Source organism: Carcharodon carcharias, chromosome 11 (genome assembly GCF_017639515.1).
Source record: "Carcharodon carcharias isolate sCarCar2 chromosome 11, sCarCar2.pri, whole genome shotgun sequence".
NCBI lineage: Eukaryota > Metazoa > Chordata > Chondrichthyes > Lamniformes > Lamnidae > Carcharodon > Carcharodon carcharias.
The window spans coordinates 43,448,777-43,474,481 of record NC_054477.1 but is presented as its reverse complement, the minus strand read 5'-3'; the positions used below and the strand labels follow the sequence as shown (position 1 = coordinate 43,474,481).

The window sequence follows — 25,705 nt, the reverse complement described above, 5'->3', positions numbered from 1 at the left end:
GGGCAGCATTGTTAATAAGGTAAATTACTATTTTAACAGGCCGTTGACAGTTCGGCGGGCACCAGGCAAACGAAATATTGAAATGATGCATAATGACGTCAGGATGCACGCCCGACGTCATTGCGCATCATTTTACGCACTGGCGTGATGGGCCCACCCCTGCATGCCGATGGCAGTATTCTGTCCCCTTGTTTTTCCAAAGAGTGAGATTACCATTTTAGCAATTACCATTAAAGTCTTTTAGAAAATATTGATAATTCTTTTGAGTGGTGTTAGGAGTAGGGGAGTTAATCAGTGAAAGGATACTGTACGTTTTTTCATTAAACAAAAGAACTGTTGTAGTTTGCATTTATAATGGGAATAAAAAATTGATTCATAGTTGGTATGTCAAAATGTAGGTCTTTGAAGTTCATTTCAGCTCTGGGACCTAATTTAAAACCGTTAGGTTTCAGAGGTAATACATGCTTACAGTTAACCCCAGCAAATTCTAAGGTATGAATTGCACATAAAATAAATCAAGATCAAGTTTTTGAATGTTGATCCCACACACTTAACATCCCTTCCCCCTGAAAAAAGGAAATACTGTGGATCTGAATAACCATATCTACATTGAAGAGGAAAATGCTCCATAAATCATTGCTCATAGTAACGTTAAGAATGTGACATACAAATTCAAAAAAGGAGACTAATTCATTTTTATTTTACATCATTCTAGCCCTGCTGTCTTGCATAATACATGCAAGACTCCACAGCATCCTTACTCTGTCCAAGGTGGGTGTAACCTCTGATTTTGTATAGTAACCCTGTAATAACTTGTCCAGATGCTCATGACACTTCCAAATGTTGACCAGGGAATTGGCTAAAATGTTCACCGCTCAGTTAAAATTAAATTAGATTAATTAGAAAGATTAAGTCTGACAACTGGTAATAAAGCATGTACTCTTCATACAGGGGAATTAACAAATAAAGTGAGATGCACTTTGCTACAACTTTCTGCAAAATATTAATTAAGTTTTATAGCAAGGTGCACAATTGTTCAAAATTCTTTAAAAATATTTTCTTCCAGATGATGGATGTTCATTTTTTAGCCCCCCAGTATCATATGAGGTAAGGATTCATTTATTTTAGTTTTTGTTGTTGTTTTGCTTTTAAAGAAAAATATTTCAAATCTTATTTCTTAATTAGGTCATGTCAAAGCAGATTCCAGAAAGCCTTGGAGCAGAGCTGGATCCTGACATGTCTTGGACGAGTTCATTAGCAACTCCTCCATCGTTGAATCCAACCGTTATTATATGTAAAGGTGAGTTGTGAATGCAGTTTCAGGCTTAAATGCTTTTTATTGCTGTCAGGTTTTACATTTTTTTTCCCCAAGTGCACAGATCACAGTTACAAAAAGACAGCCAGCCAATATGATATGGGCAATAGAGAAAGTCAGGGGACTACTAAAAAAGATTGTGCTGTCATGGCTAGCAAAATGGCAGTTGGCTGGTTAGGCTGAATGATTGATTTATTTTTGTTCATTGTTCCTAGGCTCAGAGAACTTGTCCCCCTTGTATTCCAGTTCACTCAACGAAGCATTAGCTGCATTTTGTACACACCTAATATTTTTGACTGTACTGCCTTACCATTTAAGATTATTTAACACATTTGCCAACTGTTAATTGATTTCTGAGATCTATTTTTAAAATTACTTCTCATTAATTTAATTCATCTTCTTGGCCAACTGGCCTCACAAATGCTTGATATCTTGTCATAGCTTAGCCCCCTTTGCACTTTTGATCCTTCTTATCACTTTTCTTTGCCTCCTCACCACTGCATATATCATTTGAAATGGGGCAATCAGAATTGTGGCTTAACTAGTAATATGATCCAGCATTCCATTTGCTCTTTTAATTGTTCCTCCATATTTGAAAGTTTTAAACCAGTTGTAACTTCATTTTCCCCTGTGCTAATTCCATTCCCTTCATTATATATATTATTGTGTTCTCAAAATTTGAATATTTTCTCTATATAGGGGCATAGAGTACAGAAGCAAAGATGTTATGCTAAACTGTGATAAATTGCTGCTTAGCCCTCAGATGGATTATTTTGTTCAATTCTGGATACCATACTGCAGGATAATGGGGAGCACAGAGATTTACTAACATGGTACCATGCATGAGACCTTTGTGGAGAGACCAGAGAAACTGACATTTGTTCTCTTTCAAACAAAAAAATTATCTGGAATTTATTCAAGGTGTTCAAGAATTTTGATGGAGTTGGTAGTGATAAACTGCATCCACTGGCATGAGAGTTAATAATCAAAGGACAGATTTGAGATTATTGGCAAAAATACCAAGGAGGAGATGAGAAGTTTTTAATTTTTGCTGTGAGGTTTGCTGAGAGTTATGATTTGGAAGACACTGCCTGAAATGGTGGTGGAAACAGAATGGTAACTTTCAAAAGCATAGTGAAAGCCAATTCATTAGTAACTTGCAAAAGGGAATTGGAGATTTTTTTTCCTTTTTGAGCATATCAGGTTTATATGGAGAGAGCAGCGCAGAAAGGATAACTCTTTCAAAGAGTCTCACAGGCATGATGGGCCAAATGGTTCTGTGATTGTGACTATTTGTTTTCACTGATTTTTAAATTCTTCAAAATACTAACTGCATCTTCTGTCTCTACAAATTCTGTGTCATTACCAAATACAAGCAGCTTATAATTTGGTAATGCATCCAAGTTTCTTATGAAGATAAGAAACAGCAGACCCAAGTACTAACCTAGCATTGCACCTCTCAGTTATTCAGTTTTTTTTTAAATCAAGTACTTTATTCAATTCCATGTTCTACCTGGATTCTCATGGCAGTCTTTACTGTAGCTATACAGGGCTTTGGTGAGGCCACACCTGAGTATTGTGTGCAGTTTTTGGTCTCCTTACCTAAGAAAGGATATACTTGCCATAGGAGTGCCATGAACGTTCATCAGTCTGATTCCTGGGATGGCAGGATTGTCGTATGAGGAGAGATTGGGTTGACTAGGCCTATATTCACTGGAGTTTAAAAGAATGGGAGGGGATTATTGAAATGTATAAAATTCTGACAAGACCGTACAGAATGAATGGAGGGATGATGCTTCCTCTGGCTGGAGGGGTCTAGAACAAGAGATCACAATCTCAGGATACCAGGTAGGCCGTTTAGGACAGAGATGAGGAGAAACTTCTTCACTCAGGTGATGGACCTGTGGAATTTTCTACCATAGAACGCTGTGGAGGCAAAGTCACTGAATATATCTAAGAAGGAAATAGATTTCTAGACTTTAAAGGCTTCGGGTATGGGGAGAGAGCAGGAGTATAGTGTTGAGAGAGAAGATCAGCCATGATCACACATATGCAGCAAGACCTGGACAATGATCAGGCTTGGGCTGATAAGTAGCAAATAGCATTCGTGCCATACAATGCCAGGCAATGACCATCTCCAACAAGCAAGGATCTGATCATCTCTTCTTCACCCCCCCCCCCCCCCCGCCCCGCCCCAAACATTCAGTGACATTACCATTGCTGAGTCCCTCGCTATCAACATCCTGAGGGTTACCATTAACCAGAAACTGAACTGGACCAGCTTTATAAATACAGTAGCTACAAGAACAGGTCAGAGGCTGGGAATTCTCCGGTGAGTAACTCACCTCCTGACTCCCCAAAGCGTGTCCACCATCTACATGGCACAAGTCATGATTGTGATGGAATACTCTGCACTTGTCTGGATGAGTGCAGCTGCAACAACACTCGAAACTTGACACCATCCAGGACAAAGCAGGACAACCCACCCACCATCTTAAACGTGCGCTCTTCCCGCCACCGAGGCTCAGTGGCAGCAGTGTGTACCATCTGTAAGCAATTCACCAAGGTTCCTTCGACAACATCTTACAAACCTTTAACCTCTACTACCCAGAAAGACAAGGGCAGCAGATGCATGGGAATGCCATCACCTGTAAAATCCCCTCCAAACCATCTACCATCCTGACTCAGAACTATATCGCAGTCCTTTCACTGCCCCTGTGTTAAAATCCTGCAACTCCCTCCCTAACAGCATTGTAGGTGTACCTATACCACATGGACTGCAGCGGTTCAAGATGGTGGCTCACCACCACCACCACCTAGATGCCCGCCTGGCCAACAGCACCCACATCGCATGAACAAATAATTTTTTTTTTTTAAAAATTACCCCATCATGCAACCATTGAAATTTCATCTTGCACTTTATATTAAGCAGTTGATTTTTCTTGTACGTTGCTTTGGCTGGATTTGCCTATTTCAGTTCCACTGGTTGTCCTCCTTTTGCTTAGATTTTACTGTTTCTTTGTCCTGTTTCAGTCTTGATAATTTGTATGTGAATCTTCCCTGGTTTCAACCTACTCTTTTAATGGCATTTTTTTTTTTGCTTCTTGTTCTTCAGTTTCCCCCAGAACCTTACATTTTCAACCCTCCAACACATTCTTCCTCTTGTGACATTCTTCTGTTGATAAAACTTGGGAGCGAAGAATATTTATGCATAGCAGGCTTTACTGACTACCATTCTTAAGAGCATGCTGTTGATTCTCTGTTGTTTGCCTCCATCACTTCCATTTACTATTAGTTAAACATATTTTGGGGGGTTTTGCAGGATTTTTGCACTTTAGCTCGTGCTCTCAAATCACAACTGTCACCTAGATTCTGACCCCATGGTGCCTAGAAATAGATTCCTTGGTATTCAGACTGTAGCATTAGAATCTGAATTTTAGGAACGAGTGTCAGGAAAAGCTAAAAAGCGCTTGCAATAGATTAGCGTGTTTCTTCATAAATAATTTGTTTTTCAGCCAAAGAAAATGATTTGCACCAAGACAAGCCAAAAGAAGTACAAGTGCCTTTGGTAAGCTTGTGTATCTGTGAGAATCTATTTGGCAGGAGTATGCAATTTCTTTTTATAAATCTGATTTTTGGCTGAACATTGTCACTCATCAAAATCCTTTATGTTGGTGAGGATTTTTTTTGCATAAATGACTGGCTAAGATGACAAAAAGTAGTTGTGTTTTTTTAAAAACTAAGGGCAGAGGTTTGCATAATTACGCTGGGATTGAGCCCACCGGTCACGTCCAACTGATTCATGTAGAACAGTGGGAAGGCACCTCCTTTAATTTGATTCCCATGCCAGTATGGTGTTCCTCGTGCCTGCCTACCCAGAATGCCATAAATGACCAGACCTGAGGAGAGGGTATGCTTCTTTCCCCTTCCTTGGAACAATGAGACAGCCCCTTTGTAAGGTGATTGGCTTAAATACAGCTATTCTTGTTTCATTGTCCAGGCCATACCCACAATCTGAACCCCTAAGTAGATCTCAATCCATATTGAAGGCAGTATGCTGTTTAGCAGTGGGCATGCAATGTAGTTGACTCTTAAACGCCCTCTGAAATGGTCTAGCAAGTCACTCAGTTGTATCAAACAGCTACGGTCCAAAAGGAATGAAACCAAATGAACCACCCGGTACCAACTTAGGCATCAGAAGTGACAACAACAAACCCTGCAAAGTCATCCTTGCTAACATCTGGGGGCTTGTGCCAAAATTGGGAAAGCTGTCTTACAGACTAGCCTAGCAATAGCCTGATATAGTCATATCCTCAGAACCATACCTTACAGATAGTGGTGGAGCCATAGTGGTATACAGTCAAAAGAGAGTTGCCCTGGGAGTCCTGAATTTCTGCTCTGGACCCCATGATGTCTCATGGCACCAGATCAAACATGGGCAATGTAACACTGAGCTGATTACCATGTTGGAAAACCCCCACCCCCCCAACAAAAGCGATGAGTCAGTACTCCTCCATCAAACACCACTTGGAGGAAGCACTGAAGGTGGCAAGGGTGTAGAATGTACTCTGGGTGGGGGGGCTTCAGCGTCCATTACCATGAGTGGCTCAGTTGCACCACTACTGACCAGCTGGCTGAGTCCTAAAGGACTTAGCTGCTAGACTGCGTCTGCAGCGGTGAGGGACCCAACAAGAGAGAAAAACATACTTGACCTAATCCTCACCAATCTGCCTGCCACAGATGCATCTGTCCATGACAGCATTGGTAGGAGCAATCACCGCACAGCCCTTGTGAAGATGAAGTCCCATCTTCACATTCAGAATACACTTCACTGTGTTGTGTGGCACCACCACTGTGCTGAGTGGGATAGATTTAGAACAGATCCAGCAATTCAAGACTGGGCATTCATGAGGCTCTGTGGGCCATCAGCAGCAGCAGCAGAATTATACTCGACCACAATCTGTAACCTCACAGCCCAGCATATCCCCCACTCTACCATTACCACCAAGCCAGGGGATCAGTCCTGGCTCAATGAAGAGTGCAGGAGCAGCACCAGGCATACTTAAAGAAAAATGAGGTGTCAGCCTGGTGAAGCTACAACACATGCTGTTTGGCATGCAAGTAGTCCTAAATAGCATGCAACAGACAGAACTAAGCGACCCCACAACCAACGGATCAGACCTAAGCTCTGCAGTCCTGTCACATCCAGTCGTGAATGGTGGTGGACAATTACACAACTCTTTGGAAGAGGAGGCTCCACAAATATCCCCATCCTCAATGATGAGGAGCCCAGCACATGCATGCAAAAGATAAGGCTGAAGCATTTGCAACAATCTTCAGCTAGAAGTGCAGAGTGAATGATCCATCTCAGCCTCCTCCAGAGGTCTCTAGCATCACAGATGCCAGTCTTTAGCCAATTCAATTCAATTTACTCCACGTGATATCAAGAAGTGGCAGAATGCATTGGATACTGCCAAGGCTATGGGTCCTGACAATATTTCGGCAATAGTACTGAAGACTTGTGCCCCAAAACTTGTCACGCCCCTAGCGAAGTTGGCCTAGTACAGTCACAACACTGGCATATATCCAGCATTCTGGAAGGTTCCCCAGGTATGTCCCGTCTACAAAAAGTAGGACAAATCCAACTTGGCCAACTACCGCCCCATCTGTCTACTCTTGATCGTCAGTAAAGTGATGGAAGAGATCATCAACAGCGCTATCAAGGGGCACTTGCTTAGACACTCAGTTTGGGTTTTGTCAGGATCACTCAGCTCCTGACCTCACTACAGCTTTGGTTCCACTATTGACAGAAGAGCAGAACCCCAGAGTGAGGTGATAGTGACTTCCCTTGATAAGAAGGCAGCATTTGACCAAGGAGCCCTAGCAAAACTGGACCCGATGGGAATCAGGAGAAAACTTTCTGCTGCTGGGAGTCATACCTAGCACAGTGGAATATATTTGTGGTGGTTGGAAGTCAGTCATCTTAGTTCCAGGGCATCACTGCAGGAGTTCCTCAGGGTAATGTTCTAAGCCGAACCATCTTCATCAATGACCATCATTCTATCATAAGGTGGGGATATTCGCTGATGATTGCGTGATGTTCAGTGCCATTCATGACTCCTCAGATGCTGATGCAGTCCATGTCCAAATGCAAGCAAGACCTGGACAATTTCCAGGCTTGGGCTGATAAATGGCAAGTACCATTTATGACAGGCAATGACCATCTCCAACAAGAGGGAATCTAACCATTGCCCCATGAAATTCAATGGCATTACCATCGATGAATCCCCCACAATCAACATGCTGGGGGTTAGCATTGACCAGAAACTGAACTGAATTAGTCATATAAATACTGTGGCTACAAGAGCAGGTCAGAGCCTAGGAATCCTGTAGCAAGTAACTCACTTCCTGACTCCCCAAAGCCTGCCCAGCAGCTACAAGGCACAAGTCAGGAGCATGATGGAATACTCTCCACTTGCCTGGATGAGTGCAGCTCCAACAACACTCAAAGCTTGACACCATCCAGGACAAAGCAACCCGCTTGATTGGCACGCCATCCACAAACATTCAGTCTCCACCACTGATGCACAGTGGGAGCAGTGTGTACAATCTATAAGATGCACTGCAGAAACTCACCAGAGCTCCTTAAATATCACCTTCCAAACCCATGACCACCACCATCTAAAAGGACAAGGGCAGCAGGTGCATGGCATCACCACCACCTGGAATTTTCCCTCCAAGCCACACCCAACTCTGGCTTGGAAATATATCGCCGTTACTTCGCTGGGTCAAAATCCTGGAACTCCCTAACAAGGCATTTACCACCACCATCCCAAGGGCAATTTGGGATTGGCAATAAATGATAGCCCAGTCAGTGATGCCCACATTCCATGAATGAATTTTAAAAATTGCCTGTCTCTGAAGATATGTCGACTCTCTTGGAGATCAAGGTCACGTTTTTCTTTCCCCTTTGCGTGACCAACACTTGTAAGGAACAAAGGCCCTTCTCGCCCCTTACAAGTTCCTTTGGAACTCCCAGTGCAGGCTGGAACTTCACTTAAAACTATCCTGGTTTATTTTCTGGCCATTCTGCTGTACTCCTACCAAAGTTATAGCAGTTGTTGGGCAGAAGAGCTGAAGATTTTCATCCCAAAATGAGTGTAATGGGACTAGTTTAAGGATGCTGTAGTTTGATTGTTTAATGTCTTTTAATTAAGTACATCAACCACTGGTTGAAAGTGTTTCAGATTTAGCTTGCATAAAATTACTCTATGTGCAATATCCCTGGGTGCTGCTGCCCATTTTGAACTAATTTTTCAGTTTCTTAATTTTGGTCTGTTTTCCTCGAATATTCCACCATATCATTATAGTACTTGTTTGTTTTCTTGACTTCGAAAAGTAAATTTTGTAACATTTTGTTGAATGGAACCAAATGATGTATGCCCAGGATTTAAAATTAATAATGTACATTTGAAATTGCATTTTAGAAGGATATCAACCAAGAATGTCGTCTCTGTCCACAATTTACAGAATTTAAAATTTAGTTAAATTATGACTTCAGATTCTTAGTGCTACATTCCTATGTTCTTATTTGTTTAATTGGAATGTAGCACAAAAATGACAAAAATCAGGAGTAGTCTATTTCCATTAACAAAGTGTGTGCAGAATTTCTTAAGTTGGCTTGTGGGCCAGTGTATTAATATGTCGACCTGCCAAATTGCTGAGTGGGGAACAAAGGAACTGGTCAGGGGGAAAGCAAGCTACTTTCACCAAAAAGCTAGATAAATGGCACACTTGTGTAAATTAGAGTACTGTTGGCAGTCACACAGGAGGACTGATCATTTGCTTGATCTTACAACTGGAATCAAAGTAAATTATCTTGTTTTGAAGATTTTAAAAAAACTCAATCTCATTATCTGCACTGTTGACATTCCAATCAACCATTCATTTTGCTTGCAGCTTTTACACAGCAATTTAAATAGACAAAGCAATGCATTTGCTGTTGGTTTAAACAGTGCCTGTGCAATGCCTGTAATTGGGGAGGAGGAAAATGAAGAAGTGGAAGCTGTTGATCAGAGATATGGTAAGTATAATTGTTTTTTTTAAATTACTTGAATTTCGTGAAAATCCAAGGATTCGAGCAAAGCCTTGTCTCAGAAGCTAGCAAAGAGATGCCCCATGAGCTAGCATGGTAAAGCACTGGCTGTAAATACGGTTGGGAAAGTTTATCTGCGGGGAGAGATTAATGGAAGTCAAGAAGGCAATGAGCTCGGAAAGAAGGTAAGATGAGAATGGAGGTTGATACTACTGAGGATGAAGAGTTGCTCAGTGTGTATGGTCTGGAGTACTCTAATTGTAAGACTTCAGTCTATTTCAGTTGTTAGACTGAGTTGGAAGAGCTGATCTAAAAGAGACTTCCAGTTCTGACTAGCTATAAACCACTCTGGGTACAAGTGTGCCATATTCACATAATTTATTAAGTTAATTGCAATGAGTACAAAAATGCAATCCTTGGTAAAGGCAGTGGAAGCAGTCAGTTCACCCTAGAACACTGGCTCACAACTTCTGGTCAACTGCGGCCTGAAGTCTATCATCTATTTTCTTGCATCCTCATGCCTGAGTGCTGAAAGTTGCTGCATACTAACCCTTGCTAGCCACTAACTCTGAACATGGTGAGAAGCATCCCTGAGCTCTGGTCCAAGTAGTACATGATCAGTCCCTGATTGGTACGTGATTAATGCCCAATTAGTCTGTTAAGGGACGTGGTCAGTTTACCAATGTCACTTCCTGTTATCTCTTGGTTCCCTAAGGTGTCAGTCACTTGGGGGAGCGTCCTTCTCATTACAGCTTTTCCCTGTGTTACAGACAATTAATTTAATTGTTTAATGTAAAACGGCCCTGATTTCTCTGCTCACTACTCATCCATAAACGCAAAGGTGTTTTTGATTGTTTGGTTTCCCTCTTTTAATAACCCCACAGCAAACTCGAGCTAAGGGAAAATAAGAGGGTTAGTTTATTTTGCACACAGACAAAATGTAGGAAGGGGTTTCTGCCCCTTTTTTGTGCATTCATACAATAAAAGAGGGATGAGGGGAAGAAGGGGCTCAGGACAAAGACCACGATAAAAATAAGAATTATGGTTTCATGTGAGTCCGGCGTCCAGCTTCAAAAGGTCCAATGGTGCAATCCTTCAGGGACTAGTAGGCTGAAACCATTGCAGGGTGATCTGCTTTTCCAGAAGCAATGACTGACTTCCATGATGAAAGAAAGCATGTAGAGATGAATTAGTCTTCTAAGTACAGATACAGAAGTTCAGATGTTCCAGTACTACAGTGTAGAAAAGGGCCAGGTAATTTAAAAGCCTGGACAGAGCTCTGATTCTGTTAACTGCTCTGCTAGATGGTAAATGGTAGACAGAACCTGGAATCCTGTTTCTCTTCTGAGGTTAAGCAGTGACTGAAGATAAAACCCAAAAGTTGTTTAATTAATTAAAGCAATTCAAACAGTTCAAGTATCTATATGTAACATATAGGTGGTTTGAGGTCAAGCTATTCAGATAACAAGGCCCCCTTGTTAAAATCCATTGTGTTTTGAGCAGGTAACTAGAATTATTAGCACAACGTTGGAAATGAGTCACAAATAGCTCTGTCCATAGCTGGCTGGTGCAGACATTTCACTTACTATTCTTTTGTGTTGGCTTGGCTGGAATGTTTATACAATGCAGGGAGTGCTACATTCCAGGGTTTGATGTGTTTGCCTTTGTCCATTTTTATACTGTTAAGAAACTTCCAGAACTACCATCATGTGGTCAGCGGTGGCCATTTTATCAGTACAGTCATTTGCTCATTTAAAAAAAATAGATTTTAAACAAGAGAATATGGAAGAGAAACAAGTTTCTTTTAAGTTTTTTTCTTTGTGATGTCTCGGTGGGACATCTGTTAGTTTAAGTTTACAGCTTTTCCGCTAAGATAACGAGGCACCACAACGTAATTTGTATGTCTGCTTATTTGGGATAAGATGATGTCTGGTGTCACTACCTAATGATTAATACTTTGACCTCCACATCGCAAATGTTTAATTGATACGTCTAGGTGTTCTGGAGAGTTCAAACGCCTTATGTGACTTTCTAATGACTGTTGATGCCTGGCACAAGTTATCTAATGACAAAAAAGTACTTAAAAATGACAGAAGAGTACAAAAGCCAAGCTGACTCAATTACAAAATTACTCCAGCTTGCAAGTATATATAAAAACCAATGCATAAAGATAACCAGTGCATTAAACCTGAGGTAACAGGATATACATATAAGATACATCATGATACATGTTCATAAGGAATAAAAATCACAAGAACTACAGAACCACAAAACTGATTACAGAACCGCAGTAATGCATAGATCTGTTCCATACTTTTAAAAGAGAAGTAGTCAGATACTACAAGTTAAACTAAATTAATCTGGTTGTTTGAAAGCTCACAGTTGTTTCCTTCACACGTTAGAGGGTTTTAACTCTAGTATGACTGCTAAGTGTTAATGGCTAGAGAGTGTAACTGTTCCATACTCTAATCTGCTCAATCATGACTGATATCACAGCACTTGCTCTGTAATTAAACCACAAAAGTACACTTTGCACAGAACTAAACTCAGGTAGAGTATTTCACTTGTCAAGTAAGGATGCAGTTACAGACAAAAGCTCACGTGGTGTGATACTAGTGTCTTACATTGACTATAACTAATCGGAATATCATATAGTTATTGGATCAATACACTTTGATTCAAGATGGGTTATGAGGATAGGTTGGATAGGCTGGGGCATATTTCCATTGGAGTTTGGAAGAGTGAGGGGCGACTTGATTGAAATATATAATCCTGAATGGTCTTGACAAGATGAGTGTGGAAAGGTTTTTTTGTGTGGATGAGTCCAGAACTAGGGGGCACTTTTTGAAAATTAGGAGTCGCCCTTGTAGGGCAGAGATGAGGAAAAATTTTTCTGAGAATTGTGTGACTTTGAAATTCTCAGCCTCACAAGGTGGTGGAAGTGGGGTCACTGAATACTTTAAGTCAGAGGTAGATAGATTCTTGCTAGGCAAGGGAATCGAAGGTTGTCGGGGTAGGTGGAAATGTAAAACTTGAAACACAAACAGACCAGCCATGATCTTATTGAATGGCAGAGCAGGTTCGAGGGGCCAAATGGCCTACTTCTCCTATTTTGTATTTTCATATGATCCCTTGATAATTGCACATAACTAAGCTAAAACTTGTTATTAAACATGGCCTTTCCTACAAGTGTCAAAGCTGAAAGACAAAAGGGAGAATGTCTGTGCGAAACATTGTTTGGGGTTGGGTGAGTGGTAGAGAATGAAGATTTTAAAGGAGAGGGATAGAGCAAGGTGAGGTGCTCAGAAGGAGTAGAGGAGTATACTGCTACGGCTATTTGGATGGGGCAGTTGGTAAAGTTATAGCCAAATGAGGAGCCTTGTGAGTTGCTTCCCTTCAGAGGTAGGGAGTGAAGTCACTGGGCTGCTTTGTAGAAGCTTTAAAGGTCTCTGGTGAAGACCGGGGAGCAGGAGCTGCATAGCTTATAAAACATAACTGAGGCATAAGATGATGTTGGAGTATTTCTCACCTATATGTACCCCCTTGGCGACATCATCGAAAATCAACCGAATGCTCATTGCGAGACTCGACTTGCGGTCACCATAAGCTCTCTGAACCCCTCCTTTGCTTTTGATTTGACATGTTGCTTGACCAACATCCAGAATTGGATGACAAGAAATTTCCTACAATTAAATATTAGGAAGACAGAGGCCATTGTCTTTGGTACCTTTCACACACTCCATTCCTTAATCACTGACTTCATTCCCCTGCCCAGCCGCTGTCTTCTCACAATTTTGGCATTCTATTTGACCCTAAGCTGAACTTTGGACCCCTTTTCCCTCTCCATTACCAGTCTGCATATTTCCATCTCTTAACATTGCCCATCTTTGGTTATAGCCTGAACTCACCTGCTGCTTAAGCCCTTATCCATTCTTTTGCTGCCTCTAGACTCAACTATTCCAAAGTTCTCCTGGCTGGCCTCCCAACCTGCATCCACAGTAAACTTGAGCTCATCCAAAACTCTGCTGCCCTTATCCTAAGCTGCACCAAGTCCTGTTCACCCACCGCCATTGTAATTGCTGGCATACCTTGGCTCCCTGTTGGGCAGCATCTTGATTTTCAAAGCTCTCTGACGTAGTCCAATCCTATCTTTGTAGCTTCTTTCAGCCAAACAATCCTTCAATATCTCTACTCCTCCAGTGCATCTTGCACATCCCTGATTTTCATCGTTTCGTCATTGATGGCTGTGCCTCAGCTGCCTATGCCCTAAGCTCTGGAATTCTCTCCACCCCTACCTTTTCTCTACATTTAAGATATTCTTTAAAACCCAGTTCTTTGACAAGCTTTGGCTCACCTGCCCTAATATCTCCTTATCTGGCTTAGTGTCAAATGTTTCTGAAATGACTCTGGTCCTTTTACTATGTTAAAGGCACCTATATAAAGGTAAGCTGTTGTTGCAACACAAAATGCAAGAAAAGACAATGGATGGGGTTGGATTTATGATTTGAGCTATTTTATTAGTATCTCAAGTCAAATTTGATTGATATATTAGAAGAATGGCTCCTCTGTTTTGGGACACTAGTGATTTTTTTTTCTCCAGGTGTTTTAACACATTTACAATAGTTGAAGCTATTTTATTGTTTGCCTTTTCTAAATTTATTTATAGCTGAAATGGAAATAGTGTGTCAGGTTGGCACTCCTTGATTTACTACAGTGATTATGAATATTTTTTTCTTTCAAGAAGTGCATGGCTAAAACCTCGAAACTTAGCGCAAATTAAATTGCATATTCAAAAATAAACTTTGTTAATCAGAAGTAGTCGATCAAGGTGGCTCCTAGGTGCTCAGCTCCTGAAGGAGCTCCTTTCTGTGCCCTTCTATCCACTGCCATCCTTCCAATGCTTTTTGTCCATCAATCTCCTCTCTTCCACTTCAAGTTCCCCTAGATCTAACAATGGGTGCATTTTAGTCCTAACTACAAGTTAACTAGGTTCAACTGCTCTGTCTGTCACCTGCTTTGTTGCTTAAATTTTAAAAACACATGTCGGCTTAAATCCCTCCCCTAACTGCTGCTCCCCACTGAGGGGAGTGTTGAGTGGGAACATTTTTAAAAAAAAAAATCAATTATAACAGCTGCAGTTTAGCATTTCTGCACTGTCGGGACCTGCACTTTCACAACCCTGGAGCTCTGGCTTTGGATCAGATCTGGATCTGTACCTTGAATGGGAATGCAGGCTCAGGAGAGGGAAGCAGTGTGCGAGAGAGTCAGGGAACAGGAGAGCAAGGATCAGCATGAGAGTGAGTCAGGGAGCGGGAGAGGCCACTCCAAAATGGCACCAATTGGGTCACGCAGCCCTACGGACCAGTGGGTAACTACTTTAAACTAATCTTGTGGTGCTAAACGAGAATGCAAGCCCCAATAACTGACCATTAAAATGAAGCAACATTAAACAGGGCAATGTTAAACAGAGATTTACTTTACGTTTCCCTTTATCCCTCGTAGACATCTCTCTCTACTGTCATCATATTGTCTTTCCTTTCTCTCCTTTAGAGTACTGTGCCCTCCCAAACCGTTAGCCCAACGCTTCAGTGCTCCCAGACTTTATTTCCTCTTAGATGAACCTACAGCTTCCCTCTGCATCCTCCAAAGGGCCCATTGAGGCATTTGTCACTGAATCATTATGATCAGCAACCCCAACTACCCCATCCTACTCAATCACCGTCCTTATTGCTCAGCGACCCACTTGGAATTAATCTGGCCGATATCCTCCCCTTCCAATTTTCCCCTCTTAATACTGACCCTGTTGGCTCTGCCAGAGGGTCAGCTATCTCCATTCTTTCCACATTTCTCTCCAGAATATCTGTTCACTAGTGGACAAGGCCCTAGCCATCCATGAGCTCATTTTGGGTGATTGAACTGATATCATGGCCTTAATGGACCCTAAATGGAGTCTCTTCACCTAGCTATACCTTGCACCCCTTGCCCTGCCCAGACCATCATTGTGGCAGTGTAGCTGTCCTCACCAATCATACCTTGGCCTATAACAGCGGTATCTTCATTCATTTAAGCTCTGCACTGAGCCACTTCTCATCTTCAGCATGCTCTCTTTGCTAAGTTCATTGCCCTCCTATCCCCCTGCTAATCTCTTTCTCCATATAGACACCCCAGACACATTCAAGCCACTCCCTTGACCTTTCCACCTCACATGACCTCACTATTCTCATTCTGTCAGTTATAGATAAGGCCCTCTCTCATAACTTAATTCTATCATTCTCCACCCTCATCTCCCTTTCCCCTCCCAACTCTACTTTCTCTGCTGCTGCTGCAAAAATTTCTCTCCCAATTCACTTACAATCGCACTTTCAAAATCCCAACTCTTTGGCTTTCAGCCCTCCATTTATCACAATACCATTTGCCTTTACTGATCTGCTTCATCTCCACCTTTGGTGTCCCTAGACCTCATTAAAGCCATTCCTCTCTCTGACTCTGGCCATTCCCCCGGCACCGTTGTTTCTCTGTTCTTTAATGTCCAAGGGCTGCAAACCTAAAAGGATATGGGGGAACCTTGGTTTAACTGTTCTCCGCAATATCTGACTGGACGACATTAAGTGCTATCGGATTCTGCTCTCATTTGCTAAATGGACTTACTATTCTAAAACACAGAACTCCCAGCTTCTTTTGATCTCTTTATTTAAGGAGGGATATACTTGCATTGGAGATGATTTAGTGGGTTGATTCCTGGGATGAAGGGGTTGTCTTATGAGGAAATGTTGAGAAGGTTGGGCCCGTACTCATTGAAGTTTAGAAGAATGAGAGGTGATCTTATTGAAGCACATAAGATACTGAGGGGGCCTGACAGGGTAGATGCTGACAGGATGCTCTCCCTCATGTGGGAATCTAGAACTAAGGGGCACAGTTTCCAAATAAGGGGCCTTGCATTTAAGACTCTGATAAAGAAGAATTTCATCTGAGAGGATTGTTAATCTTTGGAATTCTGTACTCGAGAGCAGTGGATGCTGGGTCATTGAATATGTTCAAGGCTGAGTTAGACACATTTTTGATCAACAAAAGAGTTGAGGGTTTTTGGGGTACAGGCAGGAAAGTGACTAAAGGTGACGATCAGATCAGTTATGATTTTACTGATTGGCTCCTCCAGCCTGCTCTGCCGAATGATCACCGCCTGCTCCAATTTCTTATGTTCTAAATCTCTGATATCTCCTTATGTGGCTCGTTGTCGAATCTTGTTTGATAATGCTTCTGTGAGGAGCCTTGGGACATTTTACTATATTAATGATGCTATATAAATATAAGTTGAAGTTGCCTTGATATTGCTATGGCATCAATTAGAAGCTATTTGGTGTCCTTACAAAAATCCAGTGCATCAGTAACTAACAAGTGTACACTTTGAAAACTTCAGTGAAAATAGATATATTTTTTATTTTCCCCTCAATTTTCTCCTCACCCCTTTTCTTCTGCAGGTGGCTCTCCTTCATGTAAGAGTCTAAACTGTAAATGTCAACCAGTTATCCCCTCCTGTGTAGCGTATGATTACGTGGTGGGTGGGCAACCATTATAATTGAGCCCAGTTGTAGCCTTGCTGGATGTCCATGAATATGCATCTCCATCAGTGTATGTTGGGCAGCAATTATAAACAGGAACTACTGCAGTCTGAAAACAGGACTGGGATTCCAGTTCTTGATATTTGTTTAATAAATTGATACATTACAGTGTAAGGTATTCTTATCTCTCCCCTCTTGTTTGAACCAAAATTATTAACACAGAATATTCAGGAATGACATATCTGCAACTCTTTCGAGTCATATGTTCTGATAATTAAGCATTCTTAATATTGATGTGTTTTTTTAAGTTAATTATTGTGTTTTTCAGTACCTGAAGATGGCCCAGATAGTGTACATAACAATGGCACAAGCTATGAAGATAGAAAGCTGTATATTTCTACCACTCTGCCTGATGGAGCAATGTCTTTTTCTGAGACTACACATTTAGAACTGAGAAAAGTGAAATCCTATACTAGAAAGAGAAAGAAAAACTCTACAGTTGGCAATTTTCAGACAAACAGTATTAAAACTTTACTATCTCCCTCTACTGATGAAAAGGGCTCCTCGGAGAGCATTATGGCTGAATCAAGCTCCAACATGGTTTTTAGTAACTTTACTCTTGGTCCAGTTAAAGAGTGCAATATGAAACAGCTTTTTTTGAATAAAAACGCTGTAAATCAAAACCAGAGTCCTGATGCTCATCCATGTGACAAAGGTTCAGAGAAGGAATTATCAGGTCATAATATAACTTCTTCATCTGACTGGTCACAACTAAATCTATCAGAGCTTGAGGAGAACCAGATGATTGATGGATACTCTGGCATTGTGGATTCTTCTACAGATGCACTGTGTTTGAAAAATGTGGGTGATCTAACATTTAGTACAAATGAAAATGCTAATGAACAGCAACTAGATAATGCTTCAGAAGAAGACATTGATAAAGGATCTAGTTTTGTACCCTGGGAAGAGATGAGTCCAATAGTGCAGCTGTCAACCTCTCATTCGTTAACAGATCAAGTAACAAAGAGTCTTTTTAATCATTGTGCGGTTGCTAATAAATTTATCACAGTTGATGAAAGCACAAAGAGTTCTGGAGCAGAAGTGAAAGCTAGTACTCCAAATCATTCTTGTAGTAAAATGCAATTGTCAAAACTACCCATTCCTGAAATTCCCTACACAGATTGTTTTAAAATTGGTGATTCAACAGAAATTCAACCACTTATTGAGGGATGGATGGATTCAGGTTCAGAAACTGTTGCAACAAGACGACTTCCCTTTTGCAAGGATGCAATAGCACAGATGAACAAGAGAATTAACCTTGAACATAAAACAAATCTAATGAAGCCATTGGCTACTTTGGAAGATCAGAAAGTCACTTTTGTAGACTCTGTCAGTGACAATATGCCCATTCAACCTGCTGTAGATTCAAGAATGCTCAGTGATGGTGTTTACAGAGTGACAGATCCAGAAACCGTTAAAAGTATCTCACTGGCTCTGGATTCAGTAAAATGTCAAGTGGATGATGAAGACCATACTTTCTTGCTTTCCAGTCTGAAGGGACGTCCACGGAAATTCCTTTACTCTGTGACAGACCCTTCAAATCGTCAAGCGCAGAACATATCTTTAGACACAACTGAATTACAAAATAGAATACCGATTCTTCCTTTGGCACTGGAGCCTTCCTACAAATCATCTGCCCAAAAATCTGGAAAGCAGCTGAAGTCTGTGCCAGGTATAACTCATGCTAATTTTTACTTTTTTTTCCAATTTTAGATACTCTTTATAAATAACTGAAGTGACTTTATACTAATTGTTGTAATATGTATGGACTGACAATAGTTGCCCTTTTTTCTATTAGGCTGTTAATTTTTTCGTGTGTTGAAAGAGTAGTGACTAGATTCTGTTTTTAAACTCTGAATATGTTTGGGGAATTACAGCAAGTTTCTTTATATACAAAATTCTACTTTTGTTTTGCTGTATTCCTGGAACTACAGTATGAGCATTACAAATTGGCATATTGTACCAACTGAATGGATTGAAGGAAAACATGGTGTAGTACAAATATACCGAATAAAGCACCAACTACCTAGCAAATTCTATTGATTTGAGGATATGCTAATAAAGTACAAAAGTAGTGCATGAGGTAATCTGTCGTAGGAATGCATCATTATAGTCATTGCAGACTGCATGCTATAATCAGCATTGAGAATTTTTCATCCTTGCATCATAGTCAAAGTTAAGAAATAGAAAATAAATGCAGCCTTCCCACATCTCCCACATACTTTGATTAACCCTTTACAGTAGATTTTTCTTTGCTTTTAAAACGAGTAAAAACATTTAGCTTAAATGAAATGAAAGGGCCTTTTGTTTTGCTTGAAGGACTGTTGACAATATTGGCAATTTATTTATTTAGGAGTCAAATAGATGTGATTTGTATTTTTGGCATTTTTTTTTGGTAGTGCTCTTCTGATATTTTAGGATTTTTATAACTTGAAACGTACTTTTCTGTTTTTAGCTACTTACAAAGAAAACCAGGAAGCTACCAGTACCGAATTTGTTCCTGGCATTGATCTCTCTGAAGCCAGTGAGGCACATGACACTGAAGCAAATAAAAACTTGCAGCACAATCATCAGTTTCCTAAGGATTCTGACCGTGTAGAAAATGAAGTAGTGCATCAGCATTGTAAAGATGAAACTGTTGATAAATTATCAGATGCTTCTAGTAATGGCAAGAATTGGGATCATTTTGTGACGCCACTTAACAGCAGACCTGTTTCTTGTAACAGGAGAGAGCGTAGAATTTTTGCCACAGCTTGTCACACAGTGGCTAAAAGACTAACTATGGAATCTAAAGTGATGTTGACTAATAGGTCTAGTGCCCAGGCTGAAGTTGCTGAGGACAGTTGTGTATTTTCAGTTGTTAACTCTGTTCAACCAGAGAAGGCATGTGTAATTGAAAACATAGTTGTACCGAATAGGGGGAGATCTTATTTTGAGTTCAGATTGTCACCTTTATCTGATGTAAATCGAACTGCTCCACATCATGATTGCAATAAAACAAAACTTCAAGGGAACACGATTATCTGCAATGAGCTCGACAGTAATTTTCCGTTCATACCAGTTTCTACACAATTATCAACCAAGCAACTATCGTGCACTTCAATTATATCTCGTACGGTATCATCTCACTCCCCCTGTATTGCTAATGTTTTGCACAAAACAAAGAAACTTTTCTATAATCTTAAAAAATCTAAGAGAACTTTGAAAAAAAAGGCTGGTCTGTGTGAATCTCAGCAACTAGAGTCTAAAGAAAATAATGAGATATCAACTTGTTTGAGTAAAGAGAAACATTTTGAGGGAAGTCTTGCTGTTGACAAGGAATTGTCAAATGAAGATCAGAGACTTGACTTATATACTTTTGTAGAAGCTGAAAAGAGAGAATGTTCTGTTAATACAGATTTCCACATTGATGATAGAAAAATTGCACTGTTGGCATCCACTTTGAAGAGCAGAAAATTGATTGCTGATGTAGACAATGATGCATTCTTGACTTCTTCAGAACCTGCATTAGTACAATCTTTGCCAGAATGTGAAACAAAATATATGGAAAGTACTTTTACAGGAACCAAGATAATACCATGCGACATACCATGTTCCAGCATATCTGATCTTGAAATGACTTTAAACGAATCCTCCGAGCTAACAGAGGGAAGTATGAATTCACATAAAGAAACAAGGGCATCTCTTTCTGCATCTATCATTGAAACAGAATTGTATGAGTTTGCTCAAATTACCCAACCTTCACATTGCGTTGTACCAGTACAAGAAAAGAACACAAGTGGATTGGAATTGAAATTACAGAATGCAGAAGCTGATATCAGTTCAATGACTACAATAAAAGAAATTTGTACTGTTTCAGAAAACACACAAACCCCACTCATATCTGGACATGCTGAATCTTGTAAACGTGGGCCCAATTGCAATTACTTCAAAACTGCTGAGCAGCACACAGATTTATCTGCTGAAATCATTTCCAAAGGGAAGTTGCTCAAAAAATTTGAAAACGAGGGCTTAGAAATAAACTCTGCACAGAAAGTTAGCGTTGAATGTATCACTTCAAAAAATAGATTTAGGAGTCAAGAAAGTAACAGTCCAACAATTTCTTCAGTTAAAGCAGAGGTTAAGACCGAATCTCCTGAACCCAAAGTTGCCACAGAAAATGTTAAACAACCCCCACTTGCCTTTGTAAAAGCACAAACCTTTGAATCCTCTGCGTTCTTATCTCAGTCAAAATTGCTTGGGAAATACACTTGTTTGACAGCTAGTCAAACAGAACCTACAGAATTATTTAGCATTTTAGAGGATGCAGGTGGCCAGTTTGAACGTATGCAGTTAAGAAATCAATCTGCAGTTGATGTAACAAGCAAGGATACCAACCTGATGATTAGTGAGCATTTGGGTCACACTCCCCCAGTTCCTATTTTGGATAGTTGGAAGGATACTGATTTTGGTAAAAGTTTGGACATTGAGCCTTCAGTGCTGTTGACCAGTAAGCCATGTAACTCGCAACAGCAAGCAGAGTCCTCAAACACAGAAACTAGATCTAAAATCTATCAACAGAATACAGAAGGAATAGAGCAAACCATATCAGATAAACTTGCTGATTCCTTTGTTGTCTTGAGCAATGAAGAGAGAAAAATTGTATCATTTGCAGTACCAAATTTCCATACAGATTCTATGGAACTTGCCTCAAACACTGTTAAAATGAAATCGGCTACAATACTTGATCAAGCAATTCCACCCCTGAAAGATAAAGTGAGTTTTAACAACAGTGAATATGCCGGTTTTTGTGCAGCAAGTGGGAATAAGATAAAGCTCTCTGTTGAAAGTCTGAAAAAAGCAGCAAACATTTTCAGGGACATTGACAATGATCAAACTATTGCTCGGATACATACAATTAAAGGTTCAGACTATTTAGGAGAATGTTCCGTCAACGAGTCTGAAAAAGTAACTGAGGATAAATTAAATGATGTTCAAAAAACAGTAAAAACTAATGAGTCATACCAGCTGTGTGGAGCCCATGACAATCGTTTCACTGTGAATACTAAAAGTAATGGGGCTAGTATCTTGAAAAGTGAGAGTAAAATTGAGAACAGTGAAAGAAAAATAAGTGGCTTTCAGTCAGTAGGGAGCAGGAGATTCACTATATCTGAAGAAGAAACTCTGGATAAAACAATATATTTGACTACTGAGCAAAATGTCTTGCATAAACCTGACACCAAGGACAAAGAGAAACCTAGTACAATTAGAAATACCGTTTGGGAAAAGAATGCATGGCAACCTGGCTACAATGGTGCAAAAGACAATGGGAACAACAAATTGGCTGACAGTAAAATGAAGTTTGCAGATGATTATTTATTGCAAACAACTTCAGTTGGTCACTTCAAACCCTTTAAAGCATCAGCTATTGAGAGCGCTGGTGAAGTAAAGTGTTTTCAGACTGCAAGTGGTAAAAGAGTCTCAGTCTCCAAAGGAAACCTGGATAAAGCAAAAAGTTTGCTTGAGGTTGAAGATTGCTGCAGTGAAAACAGGCAAAACTCAAAGCTGCCTACAGGAATAGCAAAAAATATACCTCAACAACTTGATAACATGAATACTTTTCATAGCCATGTGGAAAAAAATGATGTTAATATGCAATTGGGTGATCAAACAGGGAGTAGTCAGACGGTACTAAATGTTTCGGTTTGTCCTGCGTTTATTGTTCACAGCAAGAACAGCATCTCTGAGGATACCAATTCGATTCAAAATAATTCACTGTTTGCTACTGTAGGCACTGTAATGAAAGGGTTCCAAACTGCTAGCGGTAAGATGGTTCCTATGTGCAAAGCATCTCTTGATAAAGCAAAAACTTTATTTGCTGAGGAAGACCTATTAAATAAAACTACAAAACATACAGACAAAAATGTTTCAACAGAATCTCCTTGTACACATACTTGCCCACAATTAATTCATAGTGGAATAAAAAGTGTAGTGAAGAAACAGTTGGAAAATGACCACAGTCTTGAAATACTTCATCCTTTTAATCTTAAAAGTCACGGCAAGTTGCATGATTTTTCTGTTCAAAGTGAACATGTGTCTGAGTTTACGAATTTGAACAATGGTACAGAAATGAAAGGTTTCCAGACAGCTAGTGGCAGAAAAGTTAATGTGTCAAAGATAGCTTTAGATAAAGGAAGGGCTTTGTTTTTTGAAGAGGACTATAATAAATTGAGAATTCAAGATAATTTAATATCAACTGCAAAAATTAAAAATGCACTTTCTGAGGACAATGTTTTAAATGATAGTGAAGCTAACCTTCCACAGAGGTTAGATATGAAAAACCAAATGACCAGTTTTCCAGCTAAGCAACCTTCAGGATTCTGTATTGAAAACGGTAACATTGTTTCAGTAAGTGACACAAACTTGAAATATGTACAAGAGAAATGTCCAGCTGATGAACCTGAGGAAAGTGCAAATTCAGTTTCAAATGTTAATCAAGGTGATTTTGCTGGCGATGTATCTGAGCCTTCTCAACAGTTACTTAAAAGTGGATCTATTGCCTTTAGCACAGCAAGTGGAAAGTCTGTATGTGTTTCAGAAGAATCATTAAAGAAATGCAAACATTTCTTTAATGAAGTAGGAGTTGATGAAAAATTTGTCACAGGCGAAGATTTGAAATCTAAGGAAAGCAGACTCTCCGAAGAAACATGGCGTTCTGATATCCCCAGTGCAAAGACACCTCTTGGTTTCAACACAGCAAGTGGAAAGGCGGTCCTTGTTTCTCATGATGCACTTCAGAAAGTTAAGCATGTGTTAAAAGAATTTGACATGAGTGATGGTTCTTCAATTAACCCAACATACTCAGAACAGACATTTTATGAAAAACCTCAGCAGTTACCATTAACATCTTCATCACTGTTCCAAAACACTGCTATGAGCAGTAAACAAGCATGTGAAGAAGAGAGTTCAGAATTGATTCACAAAGTATCAAATGACTGCACAGAGAACATTTCAATCGTGCAAAATCCTGCCCAAGTAGAGTCAAGTGGAAGAGAGATTAACAGACCTACAAGAAATTTGACAGCATCGACAAATAAGAGTGTTTTCTTGTCTGGATTTCAAACAGCTGAGGGGAAAGAAGTAATGGTAGAAGAAAGTAGTTTAACTGCAGCAAGAATGTATCTGGCTTCAGTTGAAAATGATAATTTGGACCATACTACTGAGAGAGTTAATATGCACATTGAAAGAAGAATTGAACCGACTTGCAACATAAATAATGTAACTACATCTATAGTGCGTGCATTGGAGAGCAATCATGGCACATATGCCAAAATGCTAGAAAATGACATGGAAAAAGAGGCTGTGAAGGATTCAAAGGCCCTGATGGAAGATGATGAACTTTTTGCTATTACACCAGGCAAGGCATTTAGACCAACCTATGATGGCACCTATCAATCCATTAGACCAGATTTAAGAACAGGAAAAAGACTGAGATCAGATGGAAATACTGCAAGAGGTAAATTTATATTAAATTTGGTTAAATTATTTGGATAATCTGTTTGATTTCTATAAAGGCATAATGCAGATGGCATGAATCAATTGAGCCCTGGACATTCCAATTTAGACCACTATAACGCACGTGGCTGGGAGGTAGAGCAAGCTGTTCATTCTACCTCAAATCAACCACTAACTCATTAAATATTGAAATATTTATCACTGCTAGCCCACGGTGGGTGCAGGGTGACTCTTGGCTAACCATTTGATTCACTCAATCTCTGCAACTCGCTCCTCCTCCTAACAAGCCACCTCCAAACCAATCCTTTAAACCTAGCTTATCACCACCTAAGAAGTGTGAGTCTATGCAAGGTGAGGTATCTTGGTTTCTGTTTAATCCATATGTGCGTATTTTCTTTGTGCCCATTTTCAGTTTCCACCTTGCCCAATCCTACTTTCCTTGCCCCTTGGTTTTGCTCTGTTTTTTCAATTTTCCATCTCCTTTTTCCCTATTGCCATCCCAGGCTCAAGTCTCTTTTGAACGAGATCATCACCCTGTTCTGCAATGTCTTCCACAATGTTCACAAACTCTTCAGTTAGCTTTCTGCAACTTCTTCATAGCTAAATCTATTGACACAATTTTCTGTTTAAAACAAGAAAATTGCCTTGCACACCCAAATCAAAGTCATTAATCTAGATCAAGGGAAGTAGTGACCCTAATTCCTACTCCTGGGAAAATCCACAATATCCCTTTGTCTTGTCTGAAAAGTCTGTTTGCAGAGGCAGCATTTCTTGTGCATGCAGTTGCTCTGATGTCACTGACAATGACATCCCAGGGAGATCCCCGCAGCAAATATGAGTAGATTAAACCAGACAGAAAAGAAGGCAACACTGTTCTTGCTTCCTCCTGCTTCCTTTGCTGCTCAAGTAGAAGGGAGCACGGAGTGGGAAACAGAAGAGAGCTGGGGGAGTGGTACAGTGGGTGGGATGGAGCAGGCACACAATAGTGACATCACGAGAAACTGTGCATGGCCAGTGGACAATATGGATGTCGAGTTCCTGTTCAGCAACAGGAATTACTGATCTAAAAAAACAACCGTTCTCAGCCTACTTTGTATCCATGCTGCCACTCTCTTTTTATCCCATGGGCTTCAACTTGGTTGACAAGCCTGTTATGTGGGACTTTATCAAATGCCGAATGGA

General features: G+C 40.2%; 1 protein-coding gene across 4 annotated transcripts in view; it reads left to right on the top strand.

Moving 5' to 3' along the window:
* Positions 1 to 25,705, top strand: part of brca2 (BRCA2 DNA repair associated) — a 143,708-nt gene that overhangs the window by 15,708 nt on the left and 102,295 nt on the right. For 3 of the 4 annotated variants that reach the window (XM_041199192.1, XM_041199193.1, XM_041199191.1), the window contains 7 exons: positions 716 to 771; positions 1,067 to 1,107; positions 1,186 to 1,300; positions 4,831 to 4,883; positions 9,275 to 9,398; positions 17,298 to 18,701; positions 19,485 to 24,524. In XM_041199192.1, the coding sequence (XP_041055126.1) occupies positions 716 to 771; positions 1,067 to 1,107; positions 1,186 to 1,300; positions 4,831 to 4,883; positions 9,275 to 9,398; positions 17,298 to 18,701; positions 19,485 to 24,524 (6,833 nt within the window). The remainder of the gene's footprint in view (positions 1 to 715; positions 772 to 1,066; positions 1,108 to 1,185; positions 1,301 to 4,830; positions 4,884 to 9,274; positions 9,399 to 17,297; positions 18,702 to 19,484; positions 24,525 to 25,705) is intronic. The other variant, XM_041199194.1, reaches the window with a different exon arrangement.